The sequence below is a fragment of the Amblyomma maculatum genome, chromosome 2 (genome assembly GCF_055883805.1).
Source record: "Amblyomma maculatum isolate TAMU_Amacu chromosome 2, ASM5588380v1, whole genome shotgun sequence".
NCBI lineage: Eukaryota > Metazoa > Arthropoda > Arachnida > Ixodida > Ixodidae > Amblyomma > Amblyomma maculatum.
The window spans coordinates 178,280,985-178,303,512 of record NC_139345.1 but is presented as its reverse complement, the minus strand read 5'-3'; the positions used below and the strand labels follow the sequence as shown (position 1 = coordinate 178,303,512).

General features: G+C 45.1%; 1 protein-coding gene across 1 annotated transcript in view; it reads right to left on the bottom strand.

Moving 5' to 3' along the window:
• Positions 1–7,473: 7,473 nt before the first annotated feature.
• LOC146200516 (dual oxidase maturation factor 1-like) overlaps positions 7,474–22,528 on the bottom strand; it is an 84,166-nt gene continuing 69,111 nt past the window's right edge. The window contains exons 3-7 of the mRNA XM_084595544.1: positions 20,407–20,831; positions 16,271–16,496; positions 14,656–14,953; positions 13,125–13,344; positions 7,474–11,238 (exon numbers count right to left, since the gene is read on the bottom strand). Coding sequence (XP_084451670.1) covers positions 10,923–11,238; positions 13,125–13,344; positions 14,656–14,953; positions 16,271–16,496; positions 20,407–20,696 — 1,350 coding nt within the window. The 5' untranslated portion in view covers positions 20,697–20,831 and the 3' untranslated portion in view covers positions 7,474–10,922. The remainder of the gene's footprint in view (positions 11,239–13,124; positions 13,345–14,655; positions 14,954–16,270; positions 16,497–20,406; positions 20,832–22,528) is intronic.

Here is a 22,528-nt window from a genome sequence, read left to right as displayed (position 1 = left end):
GATTCCCAAAGTCATTAGTTTCTTTTCTATGTTTTCAAAGATGATGTCTTTTTGGGTGAGCAAAGCATTTTCTTTGGAACGCTTTTTACTGAATCCAAACTGACATTCAGTTAACAGACTGTGTTTTTGAGAAAAATTATCCATTCGAATACTAATTGTTTTTTCTAGCCCTTTAGAAGATAGTGGTAAAATGGATATTGGACGGTAGTTATTTATATTATTTCTGTCACCTCCCTTATGAATTACGATAACGCGCGCCAATTGTATGTCCTTTGGGAACACACCTGCTGAGAGTGCTGAATTAAATATGTGGGTTAACACAGGTGTAATGTGATCAGTTACATATTTAATAGGCCTTATCTCTAAACCATCTGCGTCTGTGCTACGACTATTATTAAGGCTTTCGAACACATGCAGTACTGACTTCGCTAGCGCAGGTTGGCTGAAGAAATATGCTGTTACGATTTATCGGTATTTGCGTTGTTGATCCGCTATGCCCGTTGTTTCCACCTATTTTGACAAAGAAATTGTTAAAACAGTCAGCAGGTTCGGTTCCATGTATGTCTTTGTCGTTTATGACGAGGCTATCAAAACGCATGGTGCTCGCTGGGTTTAGTAATTTGTTTAGTTTTTTCCATACTATGTCGCTCTTCCGTAGACAGTCATCGTCGAAAATACGGTGGTAGTAGTACTTCTTTGATTTCTCTTTTTCGGTGTTTAGTTTATTACAAAACGCTTTGTATTGCAGTCATATTACTGGATCGCGTGTTTGTAAGAACCGCTGATAAAGTCTGTTCGTCTGGTTTATTTTCTGCATCAACTCCCGTGTAATTCATGGGTTTCTAGCCTTCCTAGGCTGACAAGGTTTGAGTGGGAAACAACCAGCATATATTGCTTGAAATCTGGCTAAAAATACTTCATATGCTGTGTTCGTATCTGAAATGTCAAAAATATCTGTCCAGTCAGTCTGTCTAATCATTTCCTTGAAATATTCTAAACCTTCAGGTGATATGAAACGATACATGCTCAGTTGTGTCTGTTTACACGTGGGCCTCTTTGCGCTGTACAAACAAAAATATGGAGAGGTGGTCACTAATGTCGCAGGTTACAGCTCCTGACTGCATAATCTTATCAGATGAGTTTGTAATGAACAAGTCCAGCAGCGATGACGATGATGAAGTGACTCGTGTTGCGGCGGAAAAGACATAAAAACCATTGCACTCCAGGAGTGATTGAAATTCATTTCCCTGTGTAGACGTTTTGGATAGATCTATGTTAAAATCCTCTCCAATTGTTAATGTATATGCAAAGTCATTTGTGTAAGAAAGAAAACGTTCAAAGAACTCGAAGAATGCACGAATATTACCGGCAGGAGGGCGGTACACCACTGCAAACAAATTTTTATCCTTTTTCACGCTAAGTATTTCATAGTCTTCTGTGACAAGCCTATATTCATTTAGAATTTCACAATGCGATAACAACGTTTGTATCGACACGCCGCCTCCTCTCCTATATTGGCGATTTAAAAAGAAATGGTTGTATTCAGGTAGCACAAAATAGTTAGAGGTTTGGTTGTACCACGTCTCCGTAAAAAAAAAGGACATCAAAGTTGCAATTGCAAGATTTTAGCAATGCAGATATGTCATCCTTGTTTGACTCGATTGATCTTGCATTTAAATGGAGGAGTTTAAGACACTTCGATATGTTATTTTGTCTGATAAGTTTAGCGACGTCTTCGGGAGAAGGGAAAGCATTGGCCATTTCTGATATGAACATCGATAAGCATATCAGAGGACTCTCCAGAACAGAAACATCGTAAGCAGAAACATCGCTGTTCGGGACGACTGCAGGTGACACAGTATCATGCGCGTCGCTGCTGATCTTTTCTAGATCGGCTTCTCGAGTAATCGGAATGATTGGGGATGACGTAGTGCGCCGCGCAAAGATGGAACCATTTCGTGTCCATGCCATGCTCGTGCTTACGGGTAGAAGCCATGCCTAACAGTTTTTTCATAGCTGGACATAGGTGCTCGTTTATGAAAATGGGCTCATCTGAAGTCAAGCCTAGGGTAGTGTTTGTTAGTCGTTTCATTTTAGCATGTTGAAGAACTTTGTTACGTTTTTCATGGCGTTGAAATTGAATGATAATATTTTTCTTGTTTGCATCTTTAGTCGGCACCCTCTGACACACATCAATGTCATTCTGCGTAATAGGTTCGCCAATTGCCTCACCAATCTCCCCAAGCACCTGTGCAAGATCTTCGTTTGGCTCCTCCACAACTCCTTTAATTTATAGGTTTCTGTTACGCGAATATTGTTCAGACTTAATGAGCTGTGCTTGAGTTTCCGCCAGGTCCTTCTCGGCCTTCAAAAGCTTCTGCTGAAGCATTTGGTTCTCCTTTTTCAGTTCTTTGTTTTCGCTCAAGCTTACTTCAAGTCGCTGGTTTGTCTTTTTAAGCGATTTGCTCATGAAGTCCGTGCTTTCTTTCATTTCATCAACAGAAGTTTTCACGTTCCTCAGTTCGGACCTAGAACTGCGTTCAAGTGCATCCTTCAAGCTTTTCGATTCTGCCTTCTTTTCCTCTCTAAAATCCTGGAATAACTTCGCAACTTCTTTAGCCATGTAAAAAAATGCAAATAACAGCAGGCCAGAAAACACACAAGGCACTCAAGGCAGCACTGACAGTGAGAGAAATACGACCAGATTCACGAAAACAGATCTGTGCACTAACCTGCAAAGTGTAGATTTGAGTTTAGCTTCTGCGTGCACCGCTGTCACTGCTGCCAATAAGCAGATCGCTGTCGATGTCCAGGCTTTATAGCTGTCGACCAAGTGCCACGGGGTCCAGCTTGTCACGTGGTCCGGCTAAGGGCGCTTGATACGACGATCAGAGCAAGTATGCAGGGATGGTAGCTGATGACACGGTGATGATTCCCGTGGTTGATAGCGATGCTTTGCTGACAGTGAAGGACTGCCGCGGCGTTCCTGCAAAGCGTAGATTTGATTTTAGCTTCTGTGTGCACCGCTATCACTTCTGCTAGAAAGGCTATTCCCGACTACGAAGGATGACAACAGACCTTATCTTTCCGTGGAGGACAGAAGGTTCTTGAAGATAATGGATGACGAGTTCTCATGGGATGAACCAAACAGTTGGGTATCGCCTCTTCCCTTCCGTTCCCCAAGACCTAAGCTTTCGAATAACAAGAACCTGGCCCATACACGTCTCGCTTCTCTACAACGGACCTTGAACAAAAAACTAGAACTGAGGGAACAATTCACGAACTTCATGGACAAGATGTTCAAGAACGGCCATGCCGAGGAAGCCCCACCGCTTTGAGATGGAGAAGAATGTTGGTACCTCCCCAGCTTTGGTGTTTACCAGCCGCGAAAGCCCAGTGAAACGCGAGTCGTGTTCGATTCCAGTGCACAGTTTAAGGGCGTGTGCTGATTACTGGACCAGACCTGATGAGCAGCCTGCTTGGAGTGCTAATCCGATTCCGGAAAGAACCTGTGGGCGTAACCGTGGACATTCAGCACATATTCTTGCTTCCTGGTGCGAGACGACCATCGGAATTGTCTAAGATTTCTGTGGTTCTGTAACAACCGAATTCAAGGTGACATAGTGGAGTACCGTATGAAGGTACATGTGTTTGGAAATAGCCCTTCACCAGCGGTTGCAACCTATGGGCTTCGAAGAACAGCACGAGAAGGAGAGGAAGCATTTGGCAGCGACATCAGGCAGTTCGTCGAGAGAGATTTCTATGTCGACGATGGTTTGAGGTGTCTCCCTACAGATAAAGAAGCCATCAGTCTGATACGCCGCATACTACAAATGCTGGCAGCATCAAACCTTAGGCTCCACAAAATAGCCTCTAGCAACCCGACCGTATTAGAGGCATTTCTTGAGGAAGACCGCGCTAAGGATTTGATGGATCTTGATCTGTATAATGGTGCACCGCCAATCCAACGCAGTCTGGAAATTTCTTGGGACCTGTCGAAGCACATCTTCACCTTCACAACTCCAATCCAAGAACTCCAATCCAGTGGTGAACAGTCTGTAGGACCCATTTGAGTTTGTTGCTTCAGTCACCATTCAAGGGAAGTCCCTCCTCCGAGAGCTAGTCGCGAAGACAAGCGACTGAGACTGTCCGCTTCCTGATAACAAGGGAGCCACATGGGAGACTTGGAAAGCCTCCTTACAAGTACTCGAGCAGCTGGCCATACCTCGCACTTATGCCGCTACCTCATTCACCACTCACAGCGCAAGGAACTGCACATCTTCTCAGATGCATCAGCCAAGCATGTGGCTGCAGTGGCTTACCTCAGAGTGATATGTCCACATGGCGCGTGCTACGTCGGGTTCTCCATCGGAAAGGCTAAGCTAGCACCGCATCCAGAACACACCATCCCAAGGCTAGAGCTTTGCGGTGCAGTGTTGGCGTTAGAGTTAGAAAAGCTCATCAATCGTGAAATGGACATGGGACTTGATGCTGTAAACTTCTATACCGACAGCAAGGCGGTCCTAGGCTACATACATAATCAGACCCGGAGGTTTTACTATATGTCAGTAGCAGGGTGGAACGCATCAGAAGCTCGACCCATTCAGAACAGTGGCATTACGTTCCTTCTGACATGGACCATGCGGATCTCGGAACAAGGTTTATGCCTGCAGCCCAAATGGCAGGATAAACCTGGCTGACGGGCCCGGAGTTCGTTTATTATCAAGAACACTGTTCGCGGATACTGAGAGCAAGTTCGACCTTGTTGATGCTGATTCTGACACGGAGGTGAGGCCCCAAGAAAATGGTCTCGGAACCTGCGTAAATGCGAAAGAACTCGGAAGTTTTCGGTTCGAGCGCTTTTCAAGCTGGATTAGGTTGACTCGTGCAATCGCAGTTCTCATACGTCTGGCGAGCAGATTTCGGAGCACTTCTCACGATGTGTCAGCGGCCTGTCCGCGTAACAACTCATCAGACTAACTGCGATCTTCGGCAGAACACCTGACTCAAGCGAAAGCAGTCACTATCCTCTCTGTGAAGAAAGAAGTCTATTCAAGCGAGTTGAAGAGCTTACAACAAGGAAAGCGACTTTCGAATTCATGCTCTCTGTGGAGACTGAATCCATGGATTGATTCCGACGACCTTTTGAGAATTGGTGGCCGCATCGACAGAGCCAACCACTTCGACCAGCAGAAGCCCATTATCGTGCCGGGGCGACACCACGTCACCACCCTGATTATGCGGCATTGCCACGAGCAGGTCAGCCATCAAGGACGCCACTTCACTGAGGGAGCGGTCAGATCAGCTGGGTTCTGTACTGTCGGAGGTAAGCGCAACATTGCTTCCTACATACACAATTGTGTTATATGTTGCAAACTCCAAGGGAGACATCTACAGCAGAAGATGGCAGACCTGCCAACAGAAAGACTAAGCACCAAGCCATGTCGGACTGGATGCATTTGACCCGTGGAAAATCACGTCTCGTCGGACCAGAGGCGGCGAGGCCAACAGCAAACGTTGGGCCTTGCTCTTCACTTGCATGAGCATTCGCGCTGTTCATATCTAGACCACGAATACTTCAAGTTTTATTAATGCTCTCCGGAAATTCTTTGCCATAAGAGGTCAGGCAAAGCAACTGAGGTCTGATTGCGGGATACATTTTGTAGGAGCATGCTCCGAACTAAAACTGAAGACCAGTGGTCCAGACCACGAGAAGCTGGGAACATTCTTGTCGGACCATGTGTGCACAGGGGTATTCAACCCCCCTCACGCTTCGCACATGGGAGGAGCGTGAGAAAGGATGATGAGAGTCGCACGTCGAATTTTGGATTCCATGCTACTTGGGAACGCCCCTGGTCGCCTTACTCACGAGATCTTGGTCACCTTCTTGGCAGACGTCTCAGGAATAATAAATGCGAGACCACTCGTTCCTGTTTCAACAGATCCCGAGTGCTGGGAAGCGCTCATTGCTACAATGCTTCTGATCCAAAAGGTCGGCGGCAACACAGTGCCACCAGTCTTCAATGGAAAGGATATATGCCGACGACAGTGGTGGCATGTTCAGTTGTTGGCAGACTCGTTTTGGTGCCGTTGGCGACGCGAGTTCCTTGCTACGCTACAGTGTCGTCGCAAGTGGCAGTACCGAACTCGTAACCTCAAGGCAGGCTAGAATAGCAGCTTGGGCATGTCGGTTATGCATCTTGAGCGCTCGTTGTGTCGTCCTCTAATCTTGTCTCCCGTCCTGTGTTCCGCGCTGTTATCCTCAAGACTCAAGGCAGGCGACATCGTGCTCCGGAGGGACAGCCAGGTTCATCGAAACGAGTGGCCCATGGGACTCATTGTGAACGCTATCGAAAATGTGGACGGCAACGTGCGAAAGCTCGAGATCAAGACGGCAACCCGAGGAGTGATAAACACATTTCTCCGTCCTGTGACTGAAACGGTCCTGCTTATTCCGCGCGAGGACTGAAACAGCATATAGTGGTATATAACCAGACGGGGAGTGTGCTGTTACTTGAGTTGGTCCAATTTTCCCGCCTCGCACAACCATCTGGAAACACTGGACTCCTCTCCACGCGCTTTCTCTTCCTTCTCCCCACGTGCCTTCTCTCTCGCCCTCGTGCTTTCTCTGTCTCAAACCTTCCTCTCCAAGTTTCATCTTAGACTTTTCGTTTTCTAACCGCGCTGCGCGACTGCCGCAGCACCGCATTTTTACGAGTTGTGAAATGTACGGATGAAGATTATTTACCTTGTATCACTGCGACCCGTCATCTATCTCAGGAGTGGCCGCAACCCAAACGTGTGCCAGGGAATCAGAATACCGTTTTTGTGCTCACGGAGTCTTTCGTTGAGGCACCTACCGGATTGTCCGACATATACTGTCTTCCATTAGAAAGCAGACTGTTGTAAACAATGTCCTTAGTGAATTTAACAAATATTTTCTGGTAGCGGATGGTACACAACTGCTTTAGTGGACATTCTTTGGCGAGCAGGGTTCTTTTGCGTTATACACGTAGCTTCTCTGGGGCTGAACAAGCCACACGAACCCTTCTTACATCCCAAATACAATGGATGTAAGAGATGTTCAGCAAGCCTGCTCTCTGTTTCTTTTTTAAGTGACATCTTGTTCTCTCTGGAGATTCTTTCTCAGCAATTTTTCGGCGACTGAGACCACAGCATTATTAGAGAACCCTACTTCCATTTCATGCTGCCCCAGATACGCTGCTGACTCAAGTGAAAGCTGTCAAGCCAGCAAGTGTTTCGCACTCATGGCTCCTTATCTGCCACTGCAATAATAATGTTGTCCCAGCTTGTAATCTTTAAGGTCAAAATCTGCAATAAACACATCATTATTAATCATTTAAGAGGAATCGTTTCCTGCCTTAGGTTCTGCGTAGTGATGTTTTCCTAACTAATATTTTGTTCGTCTGAATTCTGTTAATAGGCAAAAAAATGAATATCATGCATCGGATAAAACATAATTGACATTTTATTCATGAGTAACAAAACGTTACAAATAATGACATCCGAAAGAAAATGATGGCCACTATCGCACTGGTTGGGACACTAATACCTCTGTCAAATGAGGGGGAGCAACGATATTTCTGTAATAAACAGTAGGCATTTTGCCTTAAGCTGCAACTATCTACAAGCTCCCTGCAGATGTGACAAAGTGGAGCACCTCATTGCCAATATTTTCTGATCACTGTGCACTGTCAGGACCTTCAATTGTATAACACCGGCAGTGAGAAGTTTATGGAAAGGTATTGCAGAAATAATTATCTGCATTGATATTTCTTAAGGGAAAGAAAAAGCATCAAATACGCTTTGAAAAGTGTAATCATGGACAAATTCCTCATTAAAGCTTCTCTTGGTTTTTTGAGTGTGTTCCTCAATACCATGATGTTGAAATAATTTTTGATTGGATATTCTGATTGGGAAATTTCAAGTGTAATCTTCTTCCACTAATACTTTAACAGAAATGTGTTCAAATGAGATGCCCACGGCTTTTCAAGCAAGTAACCCTGATTTTATAATACTTGTTCATTCAGATCACCCTGAATGTGTTTTTGTCAACTTCTCCATTTGGTTAATGAATGCACAGAATTACAGTGAGCAATTACGACTCAAATTTTTAAATCTCAGACAATGAAAATGAGGATAAATTTCAAGTTGTACCATCATTTCACACTATGTAGAACAGAATGGTCATTGTTCAGTGATAACAGTTCTGCAATAGTATAGGAAAGGGCCATTTGTAGAATTTGCTTCTCAAAAATACAAAAGCATTTTATTTGAAATGGTGTTGGCTTCGCTCATATGACAGTGGTATTGCAAACACAACAGCGACTAGAGTCATTTATCACACACTTCAAATCTGGTGGCCATTATCAATGCACCCTCAAGTAAACAACACTTGCAAAAAGGGGCACCACAGCAATGCATCCCTTCGAGTTCCAGCAATAAATAACATGTACGTACAGACTGTGGAAACTACACGATGCAAACAAAAGTGGCAACGAAATTGTAACCAAAAATTGATGATGAAAAATATGCACATGAAGTAAATAAACTGCAACAACAACGCAGTCAAATGTCAACTTTTCAACAATCATATGGAGGCGTCTTTAGGACAAGGGCACTTCCAGTGAATAGGGACGCCTCACATAACAGTAAAAGAAACCGGATGCATCGCTAAATGTACAAAAACAACCTATACCGTAACATTTCTCACAACCAGTTAATATGTGATCAACTTTTTCATGTTTTACTAGCTGCAAGCAGTACACAGATATCTTCATAAAGAATACTGTCTTCTACAAAGCTGAAGCCTCATTGATGTGCTAAGCAATAGGTATGTGTAGATATACGAAGTTTTTCATAAAGAGCACTAAAATTCCATTCATGACTCTGGATAAAGCAACGGCCCCCTTGTTTTTCAATGACACCATGTGTTCACCAGGAAAACATTTTCCAACATGGATAAAATAAGCAGGAATTGCGAAGGATACATTTTCACAGCTCTCTACTTGATGTTGGATACGGCAGTTCAAAAGGGATGATACACATTAGGAAGCTATAAATTATTAATGCTTGTTAGCAACACAGTCATTTATTCTAATGCTCAGTATAAATAAGATTAAGAAAATACCTGTGAAGGCCACTCTGGGCAAATATCTATATTATTTGCACATCATAACCAGAGGAATTAGGAGATGGTAGATCGTGCCATGCTGCAAAGAGAGATCGCTGTGCTAATGAGCCATTCATTTTATTATCAGGAAACATATTTCCTTCTTGCAATAATAGCTCATCTTCAGTTGTTTTTGCATCTTGATTTGACTTACCAATATCTTACCCATATTTATACTGAGCATTGGAATAAGTGTCTTTGTTGCCATTAAGTGGTTGTTGTGTGCATCTCCCTAAAATGTTTCATTCTTTTTGCACTCTAGCGTCCATTATGAGTCAGTTCTGATGTGCCTCCGCTTTTCCTCCTGTTTCTGTTTACAACTGTTCATGATCAGGTCACCCATGGCATCAACTAAATTCTTAGTTGTGTCCGTTCAAAAGCTTAGAGGCCAAAGTAACTGCTCATGCTGATGGCCAGGTAAGAGAATTGGCAACGTTGGAGGATACCCTTTTTTAAAACAATTTTATGAGTCTTAGTGCAGCAAGCACTTTTCTCACTGATTGAGAAAACAAACTCAAAAACCTTTACGCTACAATGCGACCCTCTGCTCTGGTAGCGGGTTTTGTAGGTGCTTACATCTTTCATCAGCTAACTAACCCTCTGATACATTAGCGCTGGCCCTAGACGTGGTCTAAATGCCTTGCACATGTTATCTGCAATATTTATAGTATCATATATATATATATATATATATATATATATATATATATATATATATATATTTGACTCCTGAATGACATATGCGATGAGTTGCTTCTATTCATTTTTGAATAGGAATGGTTTTTAATTATTTTATTTTATTATTAATTATTTTTTAATATCTTCTGGAACGTGATTACGTAGGTAGTTCTGAAAGGCATTTTTAGCACTGATATTTTGCCTCGCAACCTGAATAAATTGCACGGCCAGATAATTCTTCAGCATGCTCACAGAAACACCTTAACGTGTGCACTAAACTCACTGCAACACTACCAGCCAAAACACTACCAGCCAACACTACTAGCTACTACTAATATTACAGTATGGCTGATTGCCACGAGAACAACGCTTGCTCCAATCACCTGTCTAGGGCTAAAGAAAGAAGGCATGATATCAGGACATGCTGTGTATGATATAGTGGCCTTATTCGAAAGGAAAATACATCTTGCTTCATGAGTGTTGCTGAAAATCTCAATCGGATTTGTGCTGCCCACATCTACCACGCTTCTTTTGAATAAAAGCAGCATTAGAATTTCCCCCTGAACTAGTGAATGCCAGCAAGTATGTTCAAATGATAAACTGTCAAATTTTGAACTATAGAGTTTCCAGAAGCTTTTTTTCCACTTCGCTGCAACATTTTCTCGGATGCTATAGCAATGATTTTCGCCTTTTCCAGAGCCTTTCACATCATGGACATGACAAGCAATCGCAGGATGCGGTAAAAGACGAATGCTTCTTAATGACTACGTTGTCCCAATGCAAGCAAAGATAGAGCGCGTCACATTTTGGTGGGCTAGTCATGCCACCACCGTGTGTCAGTGGGTCCACAAATCACTGAAGTGTTCGCACTGTTGTTGGACTAGGCATCACCTACGCACACTGCACAGTCTCCCACGGCGGGCAGCATCGCATATGGTCCCTCGTTTTCACTGGTGTGCTGGACCTGATGGCACAGTTTTGGAACAAGGAACACAAGCATTGCGCATTGAGCGATGATTCATCGAGAGTGCAGCTGTCACCACTTCAATGTCTAAGTATGCATGTCAATAGTGACGTCCTTCACGTTGAACCCGATGCTAGAACCGAATGCGCGTCTTTTAGTTGCCACTGAGCTGGACTGTGAACCAGCGGGGCTGTGACTGCGGTTGGCGTCCGCGAATTTCCCGAAGTCCTGCAGCGTCACCGCGCGCTTCCCGTCCACCATGACGCAGCCGTCATCACTCTCCTGCTCGAAGGCAGCGTTGTCGATGCCTCCATCTTGTTCATCGATGATGTGTGTAATGGAGTCGCCGTCGTCAGACGGCGCCAGACTTCCCAGTTGATTAAGGCCGCTGCAAGAAGGGCCGCTGCACAAAAAAAAAACTGAGATTGAGGCGTCTCTTCTCGGTTTATTATGCGAAAGTGAAGTTGCGTTTAGCTATTCAAATTTTAACAATACACCTAAAAATAACACAGATATAAACCCCAAACTGGTTTTACACTGAATTTTTACCCTCCCCATAACCTTATTCTTCAAGTGGTTCTAAAATGTTGAAAGAAGGGTGGAATGCATTAAACGGGGGCAATCCTTCCAGAATATGACGACAATTAAGGCGAAAAAAGTGCAGACGCCAAGTTAAAGAGGGAGGAACATTTACAAGGGCAGTGTTGTTTTTTTTTGCGCATTTTAGCCTGTACTTTGGGACTAGAACATGTAGTCGTCAGGCGTTATTTACAGCTTTTCGAATGACGTTTTTGTCAGCCTTTAAAGGTGTTTCTCGTTACTGTTGTGAGATACGGATATTTCATACCTCCTTTCATACGGATATTTCATACCTCCGAAAAAGCAAAGCTTCCGCATAATGCCGCAAAATATACTGTTCTTTTTGTATACCTTAACTTAATCTCCCTCGAATGAGGCTCTGCGAGGCGATTTTCAGTATCCTCAAAACCCACGCCCACAAGAAAAAAAAAATGTCGCGCGATAAGTTCTGGCCTGGCTAGACGCTTTGCGGGATTAAAATTAAACACGGAAGTTCACAGCCGACTTAAAATTTTTAAAGCGAAAGAAACGCGAGAGAAGTGGGGAAACGGAGAGCGCGCGCAAAAAAGAGAGCGCCTACGGGGTTTGTTGATGCCGGTGAAACTCCATCTCTGGCTGCACTGCGGGACGGGAGTACAATGCAAAGCGTCTCGAGGGTCTGATGAGCGAGCGGGATGGTGTTGGGAAGAGTCGAATCCCTTTGTGTTATGCACACCGGCGCCAGCGCGTCGCCTCTTCTCCGCGTCCTTTGCAGGCCCTGCCGCGCAGGCTTATCAGGTGCGCGTTTTTTAGAGGTCTGTCCCACGTCCGTAACCTGTTCCCACAATTTTCGGCAGCAGTCAGAACAAGCCCCCCCCCCCCCCCCCTTTTTTTACTTCTACTGGTCACAAGGGCCCGGCCTCCATGGGTGAGAACCACGGCTAACTAATGTTCCAAACTTTCTCATTGTTTAATGCAATCCAGTGTAAGCAATTTATTTGCTGTATTATAGTCATTGTGGCTTTAAATTCTTTCCGTGCATGCTCGTTTAGCTTCATGGCACTTTAATTCTTGTTGCATGACGTGAAAGAAACAGACCGTGAAGAAATACAATGTCAGCTCTTACAAAAAATACATTGGAAGAGGTTGCGACATCCCTACTTTGCATGCGCCAGTTTATTATTTGTGTTGAAGCAATCATGTCATTATAAATTTATTGAACACTAATTCCTTTGATTCTATAGCGATATATACGTGCATATGTTTTTCATCGAATAAATGTCCATAATAGTAACTTGATGAACCTCTTAAGAAGCGTAAAAAGAAGTAAAGCTTACTATAATTTCTATTCTTATGATAAATTGAACAAATATTAGTTACACAATGTCATCTGTGCATGCAAAGCGAACCAGATGTAAATTCACAAAATTGGTTTTGGTTTGGTTTGTGGGGTTTAACGTCTCATAGCGACTCAGGCTATAAGAGACGCCGTAGTGGAGGACTCCGAAAATTTCGACCACCTGGGGTTCTTTAACGTGCACTGACATCGCACAGCACGTAATTCTTTCTGTCCCTGTAACTGTAATCGCTATGGTTACAGAGTAAGATATTATTAAGCGTTTGCTTCAACTGCAAAACTTACCAACGCAGTGTTGACACATTAGCGACCGATAATTTTATGATCCTCCGTCATACGCTTAGAACATGCGCTGCAAATCGTGGAGCCCTTACCTGTAATCATCACTGGAACCCATTTTCTGGTACTTTGGCAGCGGCACAGGGGTGTTGGCAGTGCTGTTTGCCGCGCTCGTGTTTCGACTGCTTTGGTTCCCTTGAGCAACGAAGTAGCGGTACGGCGTGTCGTAGTCTACTTCCAGGATGGTAGGGAACTTGCTCGGGTATAGTATGTCAACTACCGCCATTGAGCCGCCAAAAATGATGGCTAGTATACCTGTAGGAAGAGAAGAAATTCCATAAAACAATAGACCAGGAAAGCAAATCCTGCACGCCCCGAAAGTTTACTAACGCTCTATGTCAGGAGCCAAGCAAGCGCTGTTGATTTACAGTTTAATTTTACATCATATTTGTCAGTCACTGAACCTGTTCCCATATAACTCTTTTCTTCATGCCACAATAGTACGTATATGTCCTTAGAGAGGTACTGATTGGTATGAATTGGCTTTTCGGGCTTTAACGGCCGAAAGCGATTCAGGCTATGAGGAAGGCCTAACTGGAGAGTACGGATTATTTCAAAGATCCGGGATTATTTAACCCTCACTGACATCGCAAATTACGTGGGCGTCTTGTTTTCACTTCCATCGAAAAGCGGCCGCCGCGGCCCGGATCGAACCCACGTCCTTGAGTTCAGCAGTAGAACACCGTAATCACTGAGCAACCGTGGCAGGACAGAGACACTGAGGACAACATAATCCAACCGATACTCTGAATAAAATTTCATTTTCTGGATCTTTCCAAGCATACAGACATCTTTTGGGTAGAAACGGGCGCAATTATTTCTGAGAAATGCTAACGCAACATTACGCTCCTCCAGTAGATACAAATTTGTTAAGTCTAAACCTAGAAAGGTCCGGCTGCGACCATATTGAAGTGAATAGGAATGTAGCGTAGCAGCTCAGATCTGAAATTCGATGTCGACACACACATTTTCCGTTGCAATGCCGATCGAAGTTCAAGTGGGGCAGCCGAAACAGTGAGCACTGGTCAGCAGTACTATACGACCACACTGTAGCTGCTCAACTCTTTAACGAACTTTCCAGAGAAGATGGCACAGACGTCACTGACAAATCGTTCAAGGATTTGCGTAGTATTTTTTTTGCACAAATACATATAGCAATATTGTTAGTTTATTTGCCTCTATGCCATATGCACTCATTAAACTGTGTTTCCCAGTGCTATGCAACTTTTGTTCATCATATCTGTCATGTTGCATAACCTAAAATTTGTCATTGTTATTCGCGTCCAATTTTTATCTTTTTGTATCATTTTCTGTTTATGAGCAGCTGCGTTCTGCTATTGTATTTTTGCCATTGACGCATCAAACGCTGTCCACTGTATGCCTTGTAGGGGGCACGGGCCTCGTCAAGCCTATTTAGGGCTTTTTGTCCGTGCCCCTAAGCATCGTAGGATGTTGGAATAATCTGATTTGATTTGATTTCGTTTGAATATGAGCACAAATTGGGGCTTTCCATTATGCCTCGAAAGTATACGTGCCACAATGTATGTGCGAAATTGCGTCACCCACCGACGACGAGCACCAGCCAGAAGTTCCAGCCAAGCGACAGGCGTAGGAAGTCTCCCTCTAGCGGAATGACGAGCGGCATATCGGGCAGCAGGCTGCCGTAGATGATGGTCGAGAGGATCATGAGGGCGCCCGTTAGCTGTGTGCAGTAGGCACCGTAGCGGGGCACGGCGCACAGAAGCACGTCGGCCAACAGCCATGCGGCAAATGAGGCCCACAGGAACAGCTGCGTCCAGTCTCCCGCGCGCCGATACATGCGGCCCCACAGGAAGCCGCCAGCATCTTGCGTCCAGTACGATGGCTACGACGGGGCAGAAAGAAAGGCATCGTTCTCGCTACGGAAAGATGTCTGATCAACACGAAATGCTTACAAGAAGAGAGCAAGGTGTGCCAAGGAAAGATAGAATCAGCTGACATCAAGAAGAGATGGACATGGGGAGAGCGCGCAGCCTGAAGAAAATAGCGAAAGATTCCTTAAGATCACCAGAGTGGATTGCAGGGGAACCCTAGCGTAGGTGGTGAGATAAGTTTGTGGGACGAAGACATGCAAACGGAAGTTGCCTTGCAGGCCAGAAACCTATTTAAGCCGATGATGGTGACTTTTTGATATGTACATGCTTCGTTTGTGGATCAATCGAGAACTACTCTGCCATAAGCAAAGTAATGCAACCGATGGGGTGAGAGAGTCTCTACGCCACTACACGTAACTAATAATCAAGAACTCAATGATGGGGCGACGTCAGTGTTTTCAGTCCCGAAAACATTCCAAAAAAAGCTACTCATCTGTGGTAACGTAATCCTGCTTGCTTTCGCGTTACTGAGTTATTATTTCCTCTATTAAAGGAGCAATGCAAAGCCAGCAGAGAGCTGAGTACCTTCCCACAAAACCCGACTAGTTGAATTCACCTGAATCATAAGTTTTTACCTTATATTCATTGATAAACGCATGGACGTTCGCTACATAACGATTAAACAAGCTCTAAACATTCTTCATAAATAATTCTTAATTTCAAATTTTGTTCATTACTAGCTGTTAGAACATGGACCGTCATAAATTTCACGCAGAAGAAATATGCGCTTCCGTATACTCGTAAATAGACAGTCATTATTTGAACTACTCGCTAGGTAGGTGGGTCTGCGCTGGTACGGCTAGCGCTGATACGCTGGCATCTTAGGCTATCGCAAAACAAAGTGGTAAAAAGAAGTAAGCATTAAGTTTCCATTTCTGCAGAGCAAAAGCCGAATCCTTGCTGTATGTACCCAACAGACTTTCCTTGAACAGTATTCGCCAATGTGGCAAAGCTGAAACATGACTATTAGCAGACTAAACGTGAGGCAGTGAGCCGAAGCTGTGCGTTGATGAGTACCGTCCTCAAATGTAACATCCAATGTAACATAATTTGGACTGTGTACATATGTAATTACCGAAGTGTGTAACGGGGAGACGGAGCGGTGTTTTGCCAGTTCTACAAAAAAATAACCTTTATGTAGGCAGAAAGCTTCCGCACTGTTGGAATTTGTCATGGCGGCAAGGAACGCGGCACTTTCCTGACCAACGCAATCGCCCTTCCCTCCTTGGTTTCCGCAGAGATACACAATCCACAGCAATACCACCTACCTGGCTGAGGTAGTCGAGCACCGTGAGAATGGGAAAGGGCAGCCCCTTGACTAGGGCGTCGTGGTACTGTTTGCGAAGTGAGGTCGGCTTGGGCCAGGCGAACTCTTCGTTGAAACGGATGTCCGCGCTGCCGTTGCCACCAGCTTCCACCACGTACGTCACGTTCACCGAGTAAAGGCCGACGTGCACGCCCAGCACCGCCGGAAGCCTCTCGGCCGAGAAAGACCTGCGTAGCGGAACTTGTCAGGGATACGCACTTACCCACGAGGTCGTCATTGTCACCGAGAAATAACTGCCAATACAAACGGAACACCGTAATGATAACCAGCTAAGCTTGCCTGGAGCTTATTAGACAGCTGTGGGCCGAACTTCAAGGTTTATAAATGACCTCAGCTTTCTTTCTTCTTTCTTTCTTTCTTTCTTTCTTGCTTGCTTTGTTTGTTTCTTTCTTTCATTTGCGGAATCGCGATGTAAAAATCAGCGCTGTAGGAAGCGAGCATTATTTTCTGCAAATACAACTGGCACAAGGCAGGTTTATTTGGAGAGATACGGGAAAGGTGCCGCTGCACTGCAGTGAGTTTAGTCAGGCTGGTGATAATGATGATTTTCTTCAAAATGGCACCGCTCAAAAAAGTACTTTCGGACGCTCGCTTTGGTACCAGCCTAATGAGTCGGAAGACCCGGTTTGATACAGGCCTCGGCTTCCGCACTTTGATAGAGGCGACAAGCAAGAAGCCCGTGCGCTGAGCGATGACATTGCACATTAGAAAACCACAGGCGGTCGAAATTATCAGGACCCCCTCCTACGCCTTCTTTCATAGCTTCAGTGCACTTGGCACATTGAAACTTATAAGTCAAACCAAACCAGAAATAAGGCGTAAGCTTAGTCTCTACAGTCACCTTTGCCCTTGGAGTAACGAAGTGGATTCTGAGAAGAGCTAAAGTTGTAGTGGGCTGCAGATGAGATTAGGACGTTCGCGGGGATCAGGGGTCCCAGCTGGCAACGGACAACGTTAATTGCAAGAATACGAGAGATTCCTTGCTGAGGACTCGATGGCAGTGGTAGCAGCACTTAAATTATGATCAGAATGTCCCGATTAGTGGCTGATGCTCTGATAATAAACTGCTAACATTTGACATTTATAGTTAACACACAAAATTCATATTCAATGCTACCGTCTTATAACCAATCAACTCAAACGCCATCGCGTGGCCGTTCGTCGCATTTAAGAAACTTGTATTGTTAAGGCCACAGTCGGAAAAAATACGGTTGGTTATGCTGAATTTCGGACGCAGTGGCTGAATTTCAACGCACGCAAAGTTCAGTGACGCTCTTAGTAAACTACAATTTATTCCTGTTAATCCAGAGCCAGCAATCTGGAATGTATGGGCCTCAGAATCAACATGTGACTTGAGCGCTCACGAGCCTGTTAACTAAAACAACGCAGTGCTCTTTGGCAAGTGTTACCTTAGGACACATAGAATGCTTCCCCGTAATCCAAGAAACTACAACAGCAACAGTTTGGTTCTTCTGGAGAGTCTACGTACACAATATCGTAAGCATGAAACGATGACGGTGACCGTAGCGAGCTAACCCGTTCTGTGCACGCGCGCCTGGACCCGCGAGTGGGAATCGAGCCGTTGTTTAGAAACCACGAGCGCACACTGAGAGCCGGGATTACCAGCGAAAGGCGGAACTCGTCTCGCGCTTTAACATGCATGGAAGGCTGCAATCTTGTCAGAGAGCCGTCAGGGTCGCGGGGTATCCCCCCGCGCTTCCCGTAGCTTGTCCCCCTTCGAAGACGCTCCCGCCCCTTCTTGCTCCCGCCCGCGCAGATGCACGTAGACCGAGTCAAATCCGGAACGCTGAGGCGCACGCCTCCCTCGAAGGACGTGCAATCCTCTGCAGAGAACTGGTACGAAGCTGTGGACGCCGCAAAGAGCGAGCGCATCTATCCCGCACATTTGGAACACTTTCTCGGAGAGATAATGACCGCGTTTGGGCGAGTTGGTTTACCATAGGATCCCTGATTGTGCAAGCCTTCGTCTTTGCGCTTTCACGACCAATCGTGGGAATTGGCTTTTGAACATAATATTTTTTTCACACATAATGTAACATCCTGATAAAAATCAATATATCTGCGGATTATCCCTCGGCAGCCATCTAGTTTTCTTGCTATTAATTTTCGAGAAACGTTCGCTGTTGGTTTTCTTTTAATCTGGGATTTTTTTGTGCTACCGCAAACATATTTAAGACGCCAAATTTTGCTATGTATGGGAAACTTAGACCAGCTTAATGATCATATTTTTATTACATAAAACTTACTGAACATTATTTCCTGCCCCCCCCCCCCCCCCTCCCTTCGTCCAGGGCCCTTAAGGGTGAATAAATGATGATGAAGATGATAAATGTATTTTACAATGTCAACTGCTGCCTCAAAATTACTTTCAAAGGCCCAGCAAATTGGTTCTATATGGCCTTTTTATCTACTCCCTGACAACCAGCAGGACCTTTGAAAGCGCGCTTTTGTCGTGCATCGGAAGCTTAGACATTTCCCATATACACGTGCATAACAGTATCGAATAATGTCTCACAGTTATCTCACAACCAAAATGTGTGCCACAATCAGGGAATGAGCACCTCAAGTGGCGCCCGGTTTCGTAAGTTGACCGCTGAGTGTTCTGCCACCAGCCTTGAAATGCATACGGCTGAGACTTGGTTAGGATGTTATGGAGCCCACTCAATCGAAAACTTACATAGCTGAGCCAGGCGTAGGCTGTTAAAGGATCACAATAAATATAAATATAGAAAGTGCGAAACAATGGCCCTTCGTCATTTTTTCTGCTACTCCCATCGCGCCAGCCTGCTCGTGGATGACCACAAGTGATCAAAACCTCCTTGTATTGCAATTTTCACAGGCCTCATGTACCTTTCACACTTACGATGCTCTTGATATTAAAACTACTAAATTATTTTATTTATTTATTTTCTTTGATACATAATGCTAACCTCCTTGCGAAGGTTGGTGCAGGTTTGGGTATACATCAAGAAATATCCAATTCTGAATAGTTCACTGGATACCGGCAAATTATACGTGTTTTGTTACTGGTGCCTTATGCATCGTTACACATTATAAATAAAAGCAAGTTGATGAGTCTATTTTCCTAACTGCGTCTTTATTTCTGCATTAAGCTGGTATAGCCTTGCGGCAGAAGGAAGTATGTGTGCGTGCGTACGTGCGTGCGCGGGAGGGAGAAGGGGACTGCTTTTATTCGGTCCGTATAACAGCTATCATAAGCTACAGAAATAAAAATACCAGTAACTACGTACCTTACTTGACTAAGTCGCCTCGCCTTTAATCTGTTTTGCTTAAGATGTCGCGAATGAGTACCCCAAACAATTTCTCCCTTTGAGAACTTCGCGAGACGTCGTTTCCGTCAGGTCGTTTTTAGGATGCCATTACACAGGCGAATCAGGAAAACGGCGACTATGCCGAATGATACTTGAGAATGAACTACTACGAATGAACTACGAACTACGAATGATAATTTAGCTGATACTTTGGGCATTAAACTGCATCTTGCCCCCTTATCTATTAATAAATATATGGCGCTATTTTAGTTCTTGCTGTGGTGTTATTTTCACCTTTCACGATAATGGCGGTGTACCGTTTGCAAAAGCTTTGAAACGACCCCATCAGCTGATGCTACGCTTGCGCTGCAGTTGTTCGGCGAATAGGCGCATACGACGCGGGCAAGGCTTATTAAGTGTGCAAGCTCCCATTTCAACGGCACTTCCTGCCCCAACGAAATAGCCCTGCACGTAAGGCTTGCGCGAATCGTCGCCGATGAAGAATCTCATTGCACAGGTTGCAATTGTTGCCCTTGAGAGACGTCGCCAGAGTCTTTCTCTGAGGGAATTTTCGGTTCCATGCAAGCCTTATTCTGGGAAACAGTGGCATATTTTCGACCCCTGAGTAACAATATAAGAAACTAGTTGAGCCCTTCAGTGTTTCTTTTGATCCACCCTTTCGCGATTCCCCTTTACACAGCTCGTTCCTCAAATCCCAGTGGTAGTCACAGTGAGCACGCGTCATTAAAGACACATAAGCAGGCGCCTAGTCAGCACAGCCCACCTGTAGTAGGTCTTGGTGCGACCCTCTCCGACGTGCCAACGGGAGCCGTGCACGCCTATCAATATGGCGGCGCCCACGAAGAGGCTGAAGACTACGCAGATAACAGTGGTGGCGCGCTCCTTTCGGATGCCCGGCACGATGGCCAGAAAGGCGGCCAGGAGCGTGACGAAGGCGAGGTAGACGAGCACCTCGGCGCGGTCCGCGCTCACGGCGGTCCGGTTGTCGCTCGTGTAGAGCGTAGGGCCACCATTCTCGCGGAATGCGTCGAACCAGCCGGTAGTGCTCAGCATGATGGAGTCCTACGGCAGCGAAGTCACCTGCTGCAGCTTCGTCCAACGTGCGCCACGAGACGCCGCAGCCACCGCGGTGGCAGAGTCCGTGGTCAACGCAGGCCGGCGGGAAGGCACCTTCTGCGAACAGTCGCTCTGCAAGAAAGAAACCAAGGGCTTAGTTCAGTGGATGAGAGAGTATAAGCATCGGGGTTTTTGCAGATACAATCTGCCTGAAAAGTGTCGCTGTACAGCACGCGTTTACGCCTCTGTTCTCAACAGCCGCAACTTCAGGAAGCGAAGCTGTGTTGGCCGTTAGAAAATAGGAAGAATACCTTATAACCTTGGTCTGATGACTCTGACCACATCGAGGTTCCTTGTACTGAGGATGAGACCACTAATATGATGTGGGGTGAGGTAGACGACGTAATAACACGTCTAAAAGAAATAAACAATGCATTTTCACCTCACGCAAAACGCATTCATTTTTGCAGGCGAAAAGGCATGATATAAAGTAAATTAAAAGTATGTTTTTTTAAGCTGTGACGGGCCAACTCCCTAAACTCGACTCTACACTCAAAATCTCAACACAGAATCAAAATAAAACTCAAAATAGAAAACGAAGAAGATTAACTGCAAGCCTTATTTTTTTCAGGGGCTGCCAGATAATTTACTGATGTTTGGGAGACTTGCGAGCAAAGCTCCCCCTCAATATAGAAAATGGAAACGCCGAAGCTTTCTCGCGACTGAGCTTTTCCTTTGGGCTTGGGCTTCGTTATCAGCGCAAGTTGTTGCGGGGAACCACTTTGCTGAAACTGCATATCGCTTTATAAGGAATTCAAAACTTATGACACTGCAGTAACCAGCCCTTGGGTTCTGGCAATCGAAGGTAAATTTTCTCGGCGATGGATTAGTCGACATATACCTGTGCTCTCACAGCTGAATCAGTGATTTCATGTTGGGAAAGAGAGGGCGAGAATATGCCTTGAAAACAAGGCATAATGAACACGCGTGTATGGGAAGCCTCGGTCTGCGAGCCTTACAACAAGGGGACTTACCTTCGTCTCGCTCCAGAGAAAAACAACTCTCTTAGTAGAAACGCTGCCTTGTGAACTGAGGCTTCCCCTACACGCCTGTTCATTTTGCTTGAGGTCCTGTTGGTTCTTGAATGCACGTGAGCCGCTGCTCCGGTCAATTGCCCAATTTTACAACGTGCCGATAAAGAAGTAAAATGCGAAGCAAGCATATCGTTGGTACCTCTTAGTCTTAGGTCGCAAACACGCCGGAGCAGCTCTACTTTAGGCAGAATTCTTGCGCAGGTGACCTATAGACGCGGTTAAAGTTGCACCACCATGAGAGGGAGCTGTTGAGATTAATGTTTAATTAGCTCTGATGCCCGGAATTACTACCCACAAAATAATTAAGTACGTGTTTAAAAACCCACGTAGAAATGTCCTTGCACCTGAACAGGGCTTTCTAATTATCAGCAACATGGTGTTCGGATCAGGCTACCTTTGCGGTGAGCATGTGAAATACGAGCTGCGCTACACTAAAGTGGGGCGGAAAGCCGAGCGAGTCATAGTATGAAAAACGGTCAGCGTAAGTACAGTTGCTCTGTTTTAGGACCTGAAAAGAGCCTGTGGTAGTTGAACGCTCTAGCTTATCCTGCTGAGATCTAGTTGAGAATCGTGTATTTGTCTCCCGACCGTCAAGGCCGGCACCGAATGAAGCATTCTACTACGGCGAGCCCTGTTAAAATACTCACGTTCGGTTAAGATTGTGGGTGATACTAGTAATGCGAAGAGAAAGTTGAACGCCTTTGTTACACAGTCCCACAAAAGCAAGGAACTTAC